The 15385-nt window shown below is 28.9% G+C and overlaps 1 protein-coding gene across 1 annotated transcript in view; it reads right to left on the bottom strand.

The window, feature by feature from the left end:
- The window catches only part of LOC136091662 (uncharacterized), a 71882-nt gene that overhangs the window by 46578 nt on the left and 9919 nt on the right, over positions 1–15385 (bottom strand). Inside the window, exon 3 of the mRNA XM_065819370.1 lies at positions 5143–5613. Within this exon, the coding sequence (XP_065675442.1) occupies positions 5143–5613 (471 nt within the window). The remainder of the gene's footprint in view (positions 1–5142; positions 5614–15385) is intronic.

The raw sequence follows: 15385 nt of genomic DNA, 5'->3' as shown, positions 1-15385 counted from the left end.
CAAGCATAAGCATGGCCAAATCTCTTGCACCTTCAAATGCAAGCATATCATGGGGGACAGTTCAATGGAAATGAATGCAAAAAACTGTTGAAGAATGTTGACATTCTTAAGAGTCTTGCCCAAAAGCATTGTGAATAACAAGCAATGCCTTTTGTTGATTGCTTCAGAAAGCTTCAATGTGTAAAAAAAGCTTTTAAAGATCTTGGAGGCAGGATTCTGTCAAAATATTTCAGAATTTAAGCATTCTTACCAAGCTCTTGGAATTCCAGTTACCCTCGAAGCACATGCAATTATTAATCACATTAAGGAATTTGAAAAAAATGAAACTGGGCTTGGAGTTTTCAATGAGTAAACCACTGAATCGATGCATGCCGAATTCAAGATCCACTGATAAAGGCCTAAAAGACAAACTTCTGAGTTGTGTTGTTGATCTTAACAGCAAACACATTTGAAATTAAATAGTTGTGGGTTAAAAACACTCATGAGAAAAATCTCAGTCACAGTATTTTTTTGTGTTTGTAATTACTTACTTGTGTCAGAAGATCTACAGTCTCAAATTTGTATTGGTTTAAGCTACTTTATAATTCAATCTATATATATTTAGCAATACATGCAATTCTTTTTTAAAAAAGTTGTTTTAAATAATGCCATGCTAAAGAACAAATTTTTAACATCAATTTCTTTTGATTTTTTATCCTACTAAAAAATCAAAAGAAGTTTGATATTAATATATTGTATACTGATATAGTAGTTTTGGAATGCATATACAAATATTCTTTATTAAAACATAATTTTGAATCTAAGGGATATTAGATTGTGATATTTGTAAAATTTAAGGCAAAAAAAAGTGTTTTTTTGAACTTTTGACTGTGCAAACGCTTTTTGAAACAAAATTTTTCAGCGTATTTAGGCGGAAACATTAAATGCAATTTTCTCCTGCAAACCTAAATGAAAGATTTTAGTTTTCAAGATAAGATTGTTTGTCTGGAAAAAAGAATAGTTGAATGTATGGTAAAATAGTGTGTATTATTGAGTTTAAAACATTGTAAATGTAATGTTAAGGTGTGGGGTTGTTTTTGTTGGAACGCAACAGGTTACTTAGTTAAAATAGAGAGAATAATGACAAAAAATCATAAAATCAAATTCTACCCTTCGGAAAAATGGTTTAATAGAAAGCTATTTCTTTTTTAGAAGAAATTAACTTAATGCTTATATCTAAAACTTAATTTTTCAAAAAATTTTTCAAGTTATTTGACTAAGTTCGAGAACGATCAAATATTGAATAAAACGATTTAGCCTCTCCAATCACAAGATCTCTCTCCTATTGGATTTTAATGGGAGGAATTAACCATAATGTCAAAACTAATGTTTAATAATGCACAAGATGTGGAAAAAACTTACTAATTAGTGGCATAATATTTATTTTGACAATTTGGATAAGTCGTTAGATAGAATGCCAAGAACATGTATAGTGGATATTCTCGTAAAGGCTGATTAAAAGACAAGTATATTATAAACTAATCTAATGGGACTTAAATTTTTTGTTAACTTAATAATTAGGTAGGTAGCATATAATTCAGGTAGACTTACAGTTTCTCTCCCAATAGTAAGTAAAACTTTGATATCTTATATCAAAAAGTACGACTATTCGATTAAATATGGACGTAGTGTATATTTATATATATAAATATATATAAATATATATATATATATATATATATATATATATATATATATAAATATTTAAATATATAAATATACATTTATACATATATATATATATATATATATATATATATATATATATATATATATATATATATATATGTATATATATATATATATGTATATATATATATATATATGTATATATATATATATATATATATATATATATATATATATATATATATATATATATACATATATATATATATATATATATATATATATATATATATATACATATATATATATATATATATATATATATATATATATATATATATATATATATATATATATATATATATATATGTACAAATACTTTATATGCAAGTGTAAAAATTCCACTTATATAACACTGTATGTATTGTATTTAAAAAAATTGAGAAGGTTGAAAAAACATAAAACATATTATCTCATTAATGAAAAATTTGAAACTTCGATTTTAGATTTACCATGACACTTCCTCTCTTGATAATTTCTATTTACTAAAATGGTATCATCTTTGCTAAAAAAGCGTCATAAGTGTTACAAACAAGCTTATATTGAACAATCGAGCAGATAATATGAGAAAATTTTAAAATTTCATTTTCATAATGAGAAGTTTTTTTTGCCTATACATATTTTTTTTGCAATAAATATTTTAGGCAAATTTAAAATAATATCAAAATTTATTACGCCGAACTGAGGATTAGAACCCCCAAAACAAAATTGATGACATCGCACAAAACCTCTGAGCCATCAAAGATAAGCGTTTAGAAGAAAAGTATTTAATAAATCTCTTCATAGCTCTACGCATGTAGAAAAAATGCGCATGTTAATTTTTTTCCCTCCTAAAACAATATTTTAAAATGAATTATTTTACTACTAAAAATATCAAAATAAATATGGAATAAGTATATAATTGATTGATGTGTCATAGTTAAGTATAGAAAAGGTCGGAATAGACTTACAAAGACCCATATTTTTACTTGTCCAGTCAACAAATTTGTTAGGAATGCCATTGTGAACCACGTTTCTGTGACTGGAATTGGATATTTTTAATAGATAGATCAAAGGGTAAGAAGACTATAAACATTTGGGTTAAGGATTATATTTTTTATGTTCAACCCGTTGAATTAAGACAGATTGCACACAACTGAATCCATTTCTTTTTATCTCTATTTTCTTAATTGAGTTGCCTTTCTTGTAGATCATTAACTGAATATGGAAAAACAATATTTTTACTTCTACATTCAGCATAACGTTTAAAGATTCTTTCAATATCGACTGATTGAAAGAATCAGTCAGACCAGTGTGACCGCGCCAGGTCACACTTTTGTGAAACAAAAATTGTATTTTAGCTCTTTTGCAATATCCAATTAATATTTTCCATAGTTGTTAACTTTAATTAACAAAAATGCGTTACCTGAAGACGCGGGAATAAATTGATTGATAATCCCACTAGAGAAAGAAGAAGAAAATGAGGCATTTCTCTTTTAAGCATTCTTTTAACTTATACACATTCAAAATACACTTTAAGGATAGTCAAATATTTATCAATTTATCAATTATCATAAATAGATTGATGATCATCCTCTAAATTTCCTGACTCAGTAGGACCGCGTGTGATTATACTATTTTAATTTTTATTCGTATGGTTGTTTTACATTGCAATTTTGGCAAATAAAGCAGCATTTTTGCTAATAATGTCCTTCTTTTCGCCAATAAACCTGCGCAAATGATAAAACTACTGATTTAGTGGTGGAACAAGTTTTAGCTAAAAACGGAGAGCGTAAAGTTAGTATTATTACTTGTCCCAAACTAAGCATCTTGGTAAAAATCTGAATAATAGTAATTTGCTAGACTATTATCAAGAGCCACATTTTACATATTTTAACTTTTCATTGAAAAGATTTGATTTCCTGATTAACCTATAAGAATGATAAAAACGGGTTTTAAGAGAGGTTAAATTACTTCGTAAAAATTGACAGACACTTTAAAAATAATCCTGTTTTGACTCAATTAACTTGGGTTTGAAAATGATATAAATGTTTTAACAGTCCCAGCCCCTACATAGCACGAAATGCAACTGGAAGGCATTGCATCCAGAAAAAGCAGCTTATGATATGGGAAATATATTTTTAAAAAAAGCTGGACAAAAGAATCAATGCCATTTAAATCATCATTTTTCAAATTTTGCCGTATGCTTATTTTAATTGATGGAGGGATAAAAAATTTTTTTCCCTAAAAACAAAACAGACCTATCCTTACGAAAAAAAGTAAATCCAGTTTCAGTAGAAACAAGCAGACAAAATCCCGCCGCGCATAACATTAATCCAGTTTCAGTACAATTAAACTGTGGCTCTCAATATAGTTTTATTAATAATAAGATGAAAAAATTCTTAACTTAAGAGAAATGCAAGCAATGACCTAAAAGTAGAAAGTATGCTCCTCTGTTTTACTGCAATTACTCGTTAACAAAATATAAAAAATTTAATATTAGATTGCCAATCTTCAATATTTTTGCAACAAAATGAATTTTGAAAAATTTTGCTTTTAAAACTATGGTTCGCAGAGGTTGCAAAAATTAATTTACAAAACATGCTAATCAAAATTAGACTTTGCAGGATATGAGAAAATTAGATAGGTAAATTGCTTCTTTGATATTGAAAGTAGCATTCTGATTTGTTTAAAAAAAAATTCTTTAGAGTAAACTATACTACACATTAACTCCATCAGTTAACATTTGATTGCTTGCAGTTGTACTCCACCGCATCATTATTTAACAAAAGTGTTCTCAAAAAAGTATACTTTTGTGGAACCTCGACAGGTAGAATACAATATCAGTTTAAACATCAAAACTTGGCTTATAAATTGATCAAAGATGTTCTAATAAGATTTAAAACCGACAATCTTGTTAATATAAACAAAGTTGATTCGTTGATGGCTCGAAAGAAGTAATCTGTTTGCAGAAACTTGTCAGGTTTCGTCACTGACAACATGGTATAAGACACTTTTGTATTCGCTCCTGTATATATATGAAGAGTACACGGGAAAAAACGGCAAAGTCGCATTTAAAAGGTTTTAAGAAAGTATTTATGAATTATTTATAAAAGTCTTTGTATAAAGTTAGAAAAAAAAAGTTTTTAATAAAAGTTACAAATATTTTATTAAAAATGTAAACTTCAGATAAATTATTCAAGAAATAATTTTTTCTTGTTTACTTCTATGATTTATATGAAAACTTTTCTAAATGATTAATATATACTTTCTCAAAACTTTTTAAATGCGACTATGCCGTTTTTTCACGTGTATTCTTCATATATATATATATACGCATATATATATTTATTTATATATATATATATATATATATATACACAAAATAATTTTAACTTAAAATAAAGTATAGTAAAGTTGAATAAAAAGTTATACCTGAGCAAGCATTTCTTACGACAAGGTTTCTTATATATCCAGGTAGTGGTGAAGTCCATGGATCGCTGGCATAAAGTTTGACATTAGTAAACTCTTGTGGTTGAGTATTAATACATGTCTTAACAGTCTCCTGATCTACTTGAAACGTATAATTGTAGTTGCCATTATATAATAACTGACTTATTCTGACTTTTATCCACTGATTAAGCATGAGTTCTTTTGAGAAGTCACAATACGAAACAATACCACTGACAGGTGAACAAACTTGCATTACGTTATTAATAACAGCAATGCTGGGGGTTCTGTCTCCGTAATTTCCATAGTTACCTCCAATAGTAAAATGAATTATATTAACCCAATAATCAGTAGAACTAGTTATAAAAACCTCAAGCGATACTACATATTCTTTAGGTAGTATTTTAAAAGTTGTAAGAAGTTTTTCCACTTCTAAGGTTTGTACTGATAGAAACTCTAAAAAAGAGTTATAAGTTTAAATTTCTGATTGTAAAAGAATTTTTGAAACATAAATTTTAATTAAAAGATCACTATAACAATATTTTAAATAAATTTTATTTCATAAGTTTCACAAGTTAAAGATAAGAGCTATAAAACACAGAAGTGATTGGAGATGTTTTTCCTGCGCTTTAATTTTTATTTAAATTCTTTAAACTTAGTATAAAAAAAAGTTTTTAAGTTTGTGTATATATTTATAATACTAACTAAAAAAGATTAAACAAGAGGGATATGTATTTATCACAACAATGCTAGAACTAATGAATATCAAAAAAAAGAACAAGATGTTTTTTTGAGAAACAGTAACTGGCTTAAATAAAGGTTGTATGAACTTTGTTGGAGATATTTGCAATGACTACTTAGAAAGAATATTGGAGTTATTTAGAAATTTCATCTAAAAAGTTCCACTAGGGCCCGGAGGTACAGACCCAGTAGGCACGTATCGTTTGTGGGACGTCCGTTGAACGTCTCATGGACGTCCAGACGTCCGTAAAACGTCTGGCGGACGTCCTCCGGACAAAGCATGCCAACTGGGGAGGGCCCGGCATATAAATCAATACATATCTAATATGTATATCCATAGTCATAGTATTAAACTTGCCTGGAAACATGGAACGTTTTTTTAACGGTTATGTTTCTCTTTATACTTGTGCTCAGTCAACTTTAGAGTGCATCAAATTGTAAACATTAAATTTTGCTATAATTAAGTTACTTATATTCTGGGATAAATAATAAAATGTCAGAAGCAAATCAGACAAGTTTTGGTTATTTTATTTCAAGAAATGGTTTTGGATTCGAATGGATATTTCCACTAAGTCGTAATATAACATTTTGTTTAGTAATGTATTGGGTACATGCTTAAACTAAATAATATCATTGATGAAAGAGGTACCAGTCAAATAAACAAAGAGTTTCTTCAAAACTTAACACGGTTTGAAAATTTTGGGGTGAGTCATCAAAAAAAAAAAACACCCAAAAAACCCTTGGAGGGATGGTAGTACATACCCATAGGATATCATAACAAGTGATTTTAAAATCAACGATTTCCGTCCGTGAGAGATAGCATTTTTGTTTTTCTCAATACTGGCTAAGTTTCAAAACTATCTTTAGTACTAATAATTAATAAGGCTAATAATTCATCCAATTCTGAGCTTTTTTTTTCAAAAATATGTATTTTTTAACAAAAACAATTGAAAAAGCAAGAACAACAAAGCAAATTTCTGTATAATTTTACAATTTGATTCTCCTAATATCATAATGGATTTCATCATATAGTTAAAACATCTGAATTCTAATAAAATCACGTTTTCCACTATTAACGGGTGACAACGAAAAAACGAGACTGGATTTAAAGACACATATCTCTTTAAAGAAGTAAGATAAAACAAAAAGGAAAAATGTTCTAGAAAGTATCTTTATTCTAGTTTTTAAATATATAATCAGTTGTTCTCAATTAAACCATTTCTTCTGACTTTATCAACTAGGCCTGGCATAGACTGAGCTAGGCTCCGTATGAGCTCAATATCAATTTTATTTAGACAATACTTGATTCTAGAACGTTATTTTTTAAGATTTTCTGCATGCCAATTATTCTTGTAGACAAGGCCTTTCAAAATACTCCAAATATTTTCGATAGGACGACATTGTGGCAAGTTTGCAGGGTTATCCGCTTTCTCAACATAATCCACGTTTTCCTTGGTTAGGTACATGATTACTGTTTTTGCATAGTGAGATGATGCTAAATCTGGCCAGAATACATATGGACCATCTGAATGATACTTTTTGATGAATGGAATAAGTCTCTTCTTAATAAATTTGTTTAAATAGATTTTTTGATTTACAGCCTGTCCATTTGGTACAAAATAAGGTGGAGAAATTCCATTTTCAGAAAAAGCAATCCATAGAAGTAATTTCTTTTAAATCTTTTGTTTTGTTTGGTATTTAACGGTAGACGGAGTAGATTTTACATCACTTGTATAAAATATATCATTTCCATTGATACTGGAGTGATTTAACGTGAAATAAGACTCATCGTCAATATTGGTTTACGATTTTTGAATTTCTGACACAATCGACTGCACTTAGTTCTACCTGCTGCTTTTTGCTGGTCAGAGCGTTTTGGAATCGTCATTTTTTTTTCTTGATTTAATATTTGTTCATTTTTTTAATGTTTTACTAATGTGTTGCTAAGTACAGTTGAACTTTTTAACTGCCTGTCGTTGAAAAACTCCGTCTTTATGGTCAAACATGAGTTTGAGCCTTTCAATGTTTGTCCAGGTCATTTTTTAGCTTTTACTTCCTTGAACTCTTTGGTACCCAGATTCACTTTCAGCACGTTTAATTATCTTGTAGATAGTACTTTTATGTATATTCTCAACTTTAAAGTGGTCATAAGTGAACTTTTTACCAGCATTTTTGTAATTTAAATAAAATTCATACACACGTTTTCTAATCTCTTCTTGTTTTGAATTTATTTTTTTATTCATTTTTCTATAAAAAATAAAAACGCATAAAATGTTTAAAAACTAGAATAAAAATACGTTCTAAAACAGTTTTCCTATTTTTAAAATTTTATTCCTTTAAAGAGATGTGTCTTTAAATCCAGTCTCGTTTTTTTAGTTGTCACCCGTTATATGTTTTGATTTTGACTTCTATACATGTTTGCTGTTGTAGTCTACAGCACAGTTAAGTAATTGCAGTCCATGTTCTGGATGAAGTGCATGTCTCTTGAATCGTTGTTATTGAGGCTTGAAGTTTGCATGAAAAGTATCAGTAGCTTGTTCACTGTATATTTTAAGACTTTGATGCCTCATGGAGGTGAACTGGAACACGTGAAAGAACACAGTGTGGACCTTTGGAGTGATTGAGACTGGAAAAGCAAGGTATGCAGCTTTAAAGTTCTCAATGTGTTCTTGAAAATTTTCTTCCAGATGGGTTCCAAAACATGCAGTAACTAACTTATCAAATTGCCTGAATGTTTCAACATAGGGAAATGCTGCACTCACAGCTGCTGCTTCAACCTTTTGCTGAAGAATATCAATATTTTTCAACAGCTTTCGACAATGATTTCCATGAAAATGTCCTCCATGAAAGGGTTGGAGAGGAATGGTTAAAACCTCTGGCCATATTTTGAGCTCTGACCAAACTTTGCCTAGACTCTTGAAATGGTGGTTGATCACACCCATCAGTAGGTGAAGTTCTATTGGTGGTATTGCTTTTAGAATGAGTGTTTCATATGAAATATTGAGCAAGGGCACAATGATGACATTTCAAAAGCATTTAGCACCCTTTTCATTACTTTTCTTCAGCAACAAAAGCTTAGTGAGCCTTTCTGATGCTTCCAAAAACTCTTAGTGCACCATATTTTCCAAGGTTTGAAGAGTCTGCATCACACCAACAGCAAGGATATTTGCTAGCATGAGACTGAAGTCCACAAAGAATGTTAGCAACTTTCATGTCACAAGACAAGACAAAGGAAAAACTACCAATATTGGCGAGTTTCAACAGGTTTGTAATCTTCTCATAGTTTTATGGCATTCGTTCAAAGATTGCCATAATCAACTGTTTCTTTACTCCAGAATCTTTAAAGGAAGAAATACAAAGCTTATGAGTTTTCAGGACGGAACTGGTTGGTTCTGGGACTACGATGATAATGCCTAGACTCATCTTAAGAAAGTCACCTCCACCATCAAGTCCAATCTTAATTAGATGTTCCTCGGAGACAGATCTTGCTGATACCATAAATTGAAGAAGGCTGCCAATATTATTACAATTAACAACATCTCTAAGGTGGTCAATGTCAGAACATTTAATTTTAATAACAGAAAAGTGATCTTTGAGCAACTTTCTTTGCTCTGCAAGTTTCCTAGCAAAATATGACTCAACAATTTTTTGTTGGCCTGCAGAGTTAAGATTTAAAACAAGTTGCCTCATCTGGTTGTTGGACAAACCAGTGTTAAATTGAACTGTCACAAGGCTTTCAGTTGGATGAGGATCCTTAAACAGTTGTGTTAGAGTGGCTCTGCCTGAATTTTAAAACGGATTAATGGATTAAATTGTACCTAATGAAAACCAATATGTTGCGCAAAAAGAAGTGAAAAAACACTTACCAAGTTTCAGTGGAAATTTAGGTCCCCCACTTGATATGTTCAGTCGCACTTTGTCATTTGGAGATGCATCCTGGGTTTCAAAAACAGAAGATGCAAGAATTTCTGCACGTTTTGCATCTGTTTTTGCAAGTGCAATTAGGTTTGTACTTTTAGTTCCAGGGGTGCACTTATGGGATAAATCCGGTTTTCACAAAAATAAAAAAACTTCTCTGCAAACTAAAATATGCCATTAGGATTATCACAAATGAAGGTCAACTCTCCCATACAAAAATACTTTTTAGTAAACTCAATATATTAAATGTTTTCAAAATAAATCTTTATCAAATTCTTATATTTATGTTTAAACTTGATAAAAAAACGGCATCGCCTTTTTTTTACTCAATATTTAAAAAAATAAATCATATATACAGCACAAGATTCTCAAAAAATAACTTTAGTCAGTCCAAACCTATTATTCAGCCATTAAATACTCAATCACAAAGCGAGGACCTAAATTATGGAATACACTTTTAAATGGTGATCTTAAAACACTCTCTTCGCTCAACCAATTTAAAACAAAACTTAAGCAAACTCTTCTACTAAACGTCAATGAATTGAATTTCTCCTTAGGCGTTAAATAAGAGTACTATTATTTGATTTGATTTATATAAATATGAATATATTTATTAATTTTATATATGCACATATAAAAGAAAAAAAAAAAATTTATTGTAAAATTTTTAACGATTTTTACACGATTTAACTTAATCATTTGTTTATTATCGAGGATGAAAAAAGTTTATACTATATATTCTTGAAATCTTATGTAAAAAGTACCCCTAATTGTTTGCCATGTATTTATATGTGAGTGTGTGCATTCACTTTATATCTTTTTGTTTTTGTTATCTATATATGTATGTTTTTTGTTCTTTTTATTTTTTATTTTTCTTCAAATCTATTTTTTTCTTAATTATTTTCACTTTAACAAAAGAAATTAAAAAAAAAAAAGTAGGAATATAAAATATAAAAAACAATTTTTTTTGTTTTCTTTTAATTTTTTTTTTTTATTTACTTGTTTATTTTTTTCTTTCTTTCTTTTTTTACTTAAAATATAATTTTTAAGCAAGTTTAATTAATATTTAAAAGATTTTGTATTATCTTATACGGTTTTTATAAGCTATGCTATGTATGGTATAGGGGAAAGGCGCCTATGATGGCATACTTAACTTTGAAGCTTCATTATTCAGTATCCTGAAGACCAATAATAAAAGTTTTGATATGGATACATTCCTTGTTACATCTAGAACAGTAATTACTCTAGGAGTTTTCATCAGTTTTATTTTTTTTATAAGTTATTCTTATTGCAAAAAAAAGCACAAGTATGCCATCATAGGCAACCACTGCTCCTATGATGGCATAGGGGAGGATGGGGCTAGTTAGGATCGAGGGTAACTTAATGATTTCATTTAACCTTAGAGTCTTCCCTCAGAAAAGCTAGAAATTACTCGAAACCATCCTAATTTACCATTTCATGCTACACACCAGCATTGTAAAATTTTGCGCATGCGCATAGGATATATTACGTTTTACGTATTTTTTGGACCAAAAAAAAATTTTGGAGCATCGCTTTCTTTTAACTTTACTTAAAAATAAGTTTTTCTTATAAAAAAAAAAGGTTTTCCCAACTCGTCAATATTTCAACACCCCCAACTCGTCAGTATGCCATCATGGGTAAAAGTCATCATTTTCATTAAAACAAGCTGTGTCTGCTTTGTTCAAAAGATAAAATTAAAGTAGCTATTTCACTAAATGCACAAAACTTGAATATAAAATGCATGAAAATTTCATTTCTACACAGTAAATAGTAAAATCACAATCTTAAATATATGAAGGAAATAAAATTACAACAGCACATCCCAAAATCGATTTTTGTTGATTATAAAAACAATACTTGTGCACAAGGGACGTTTTTTCACTAAAACTAATGTAAAGTCAGTATTGTCATGTAGGTCTAATCATTTTTTTACCAAAACCAATTTTAATGGAAATATGACCGGTATCCCATCATAGGTGCTATGCCATCATAGGCGCCTTTCCCCTATATACGATACATACGGGGCTTTGTGACAAAATAGTCTTCTTTTTGCTCCTGTCATGTGAATTTTTTTCTATACACTTAGTTATTTTAATTATTGTCAGACGGCGAAATATACATATATATATTTATATATATATATATATATATATATATATATATATATATATATATATATATATATATATATATATATATATATATATATATATATATAATATATATATATATATATATGTATATATATATATATATATATATATATATGTATATATATATATATATATATATATATATATATATAAAAAATATTAAATATTAAAAAAAATCCCGGCAAGGCATTTTGTGCATCGTTCTTTAACTTTATATGATTTCTCTTAAGTAGTACTACTGTGCAAAGTAGATGAATTTTTGCCCTTTGAGTTACTAATTTGACAAATAATACAGTCACATGCAGGAGAATTTCTTGTTGATTGCTTTACAGCAGTTGAACTGAAATTATACAATTTGGAAAATGGCTGTGATGTTTTTCCGTCATCAATTTTTTGCAGAATGAAACAACAGGTTGGGCACATTCCATTTGGAAGATGATCATCATTAAAGTCTAATGGTTTTAGAGAGTGTTTTGCCGATCTGCTTTTCAAGAAAGGAGTTATACTTCGATCACATTTTGACATGCAAAGAATGCAAACTGTGCTTCGACACTCGGCATGAGTTTTAGCAGAATTGGGCATTTTAAATTTATTTTTTTAGTTCCTCCAACAAAATTTTATAAATTTTAGTTTGAATACTTAAACAAAAATGATGAACTTAATAAAATGTTGTGGATTAACAAGAAATCAAAACGAAACTGATGTTTAACATTAGAGATGTGGTGGGTTCTAGTTTTGTAGAAGAAAAAGCAATTTTTTTGTTAGAGTTGGAATTTTTAAGAATGTTTGTTGTTATTTATTCTATATTTGCAATAAAAAATCAATTTAGTCTTATAAAAATGTTTTTACTTCATAAAACTCTTTAAAAAAATTCATAATATGAGCATTTTTACTATAAAAATATTAAAATTAAAAATTCTTTTTCGGACGGTTATGGTTGATTTTAAAACCACTTGCAATAGTATCCCAAGGGTTCATATTATCACCCCTCCAAAGGACTTTTTCGGGTGTTTTTTTCTCACCCAAAATTTTCAAACTATGTTAAAAGAAACGTAAAATTTTGACTAAGGTTTTATAAGAAACTTTTCATTTCAGAAAATATTATTTAGAATCTGTGGTAAAAATTTTCAGTATTTCCATCAAATTAATTAGTTACATTTTATTTACTAGAGGCTAAACTGTAATAACTCCTTCTAGAAATACTTGAAATATTTATAATTGATTTTTGAAATATTTATAATATTTTTATTATATATATATATATATATATATATATATTTTTTATCTTATTTTATTCATTTTATAAGTATTTATTTAACTTGCATAGCATATAAATCAATTTTACAATTTTTTCTTTATAATGCATCTGGAGTATTAATATCTTAGGTTAAAAATGAAAAGTGGTAGATGTACTTATAGTGAATTACTTACAAAGGTAAGAGGTTTTCAATACCATCTCAAAATATACGTAAATATTTCTGAACAAACGTTTTTTGATACAATGTAGTGTTAGCAGTTTAGTTTTATATAATAATTTGTCAGGGTTTCTGCCTAAGGTTTAAGTTTTGAAGTTATTGCATGTGTTGGGTTAGATTTTTTTAAGTAATTTTATATTTGTTTTATCCATAAGCTCTTCGATATTGTGACAGATATTGAATTGGTGTGAGTTTATAACATCGATCTCAATAACTTTGAGTGATTGGTTGTGGATTAGTTGTAGCTCTTTTTTTGCTGCAATACTGCAAGACGAGAGTTTAGGGGCGCTGTACAGAATCTGAGTGCGTAAGATCAATAAATTTGAAGTACGTTTAATTGAGTAAGACCAATCTTTTTAAGGCGATTCAGTAAGTAGGGTACGTACTTAATAGTATTATGAACTTTTATCCATTGATCATTCAAGTTTTGATTTTTGTTTATTAGGATTCTAGGAACTTGTGGCAATCAATTGATTCGAGTTTAGAGTTTAAAAGAACTGGCGAAGGAGTTGCAACTTGATTAGGGTGATGACCCCCTCTCGATAATGTTTTGCACTTTAAACGATTGAGTTTTATGCCATTAACAGTAGCCCAGTTCGCTACGCTATCCAGAATAGATTGAGGTAGGTTTATTGCATCTTTGTTATCGATGATTTAAGTTAATATATTATCCGCGTATTTTTGTAGATTTGTCTCAAGTGGTAAAAAATTGTTCATATCATGTATGAACAACTAAATAAAGTAGGTCCACGAACACTACCTTGAATGACTTCTGCTTTAATACATTTCCATTCGGTTATATGCTCAATTGTTTTTCTCATTGGCGACGGTTCTGACAGTAGCTAGCAATCCACGATGTAAGCCAGCTAAGAGCAAGTTTTGAAGTTTTACGAGCAATTTGTTGTAACCAACCATATCAAAAGCTTTAGAAAAATCAAAAAAAATGGCGAATATTGACATTTTATTGTCTTTTGCGTAGCTAAATTTTATTATTAAAATATATTACTTGAATTATAGCATACACTTTTAAAAATTAGTGGTTCACTGTTAGTAGTGCAACGACTGATTGCTGGTTCAATAAGTTGTGCAAGTTGGAAAGATGCTTTTTGCTGTGCAGCTACTGACCAGACTGGGATATATGTAGAGATTGTCAAACATGATGGGTATCCGCGTGGTAATATATATATATATATATATATATATATATATATATATATATATATATATATATATATATAAAACATGTGATTCCAAAAAATCTGGACAAACTTCCCGCCAATTTTTTCTCTGCGTAAATTTATCAATTTTGATTGGCTCGCACGCCGTTTTGTAGAGAATTAAATTCTCTACAAAACTCATTAACTTTATACTGAGCAACAAATTTGAAATGATGAAAAAAGTTACTTCGAAACAAGATGACGTAAGAAAGCGAGTGTACGAGTTTATTGAAATTAACCCAGAACTTTCCAAAAACGCAATTGTAAAACATTTTATGATGGAAAGTATTCCAAGATCTACGCTCTACAATATTCTAAAACGAAAAGACAACAACATATTACCCGAACGACAAGTTGGAAGCAGTAGGAAAGCAGTTAAGATGACAAAAAAGAAGATCAAACAATTGGAAAAAAAAATCGACCATCAACATGGAATCAGTCAACGTTCTCTTGCTAAAAAATTCAATATCAATCAATCATACATATACAAAACGATAAAGCAGAAAACAATCATTCGTTATCAAAAAAAATTAAGGCTCCAAAAAGAACTCCTGAACAACAATCTTTTGTTCGTCCAAAGTGCTCTAAATTGGTTGAAATTTTTCGAAAAAAACAGGTGATCATTGACGATGAATCATATTTTGGATTAAGTAATTGTAATAGTTCAGGAAACAGTGGATTTTATTCATCAGATGTTACTACG

This window comes from Hydra vulgaris, chromosome 15 (genome assembly GCF_038396675.1).
Source record: "Hydra vulgaris chromosome 15, alternate assembly HydraT2T_AEP".
In the NCBI taxonomy this organism is placed as follows: Eukaryota; Metazoa; Cnidaria; class Hydrozoa; order Anthoathecata; family Hydridae; genus Hydra; species Hydra vulgaris.
Note: the sequence above shows the minus strand (reverse complement) of the source record. Positions and strands in the feature narration are given on the sequence as shown.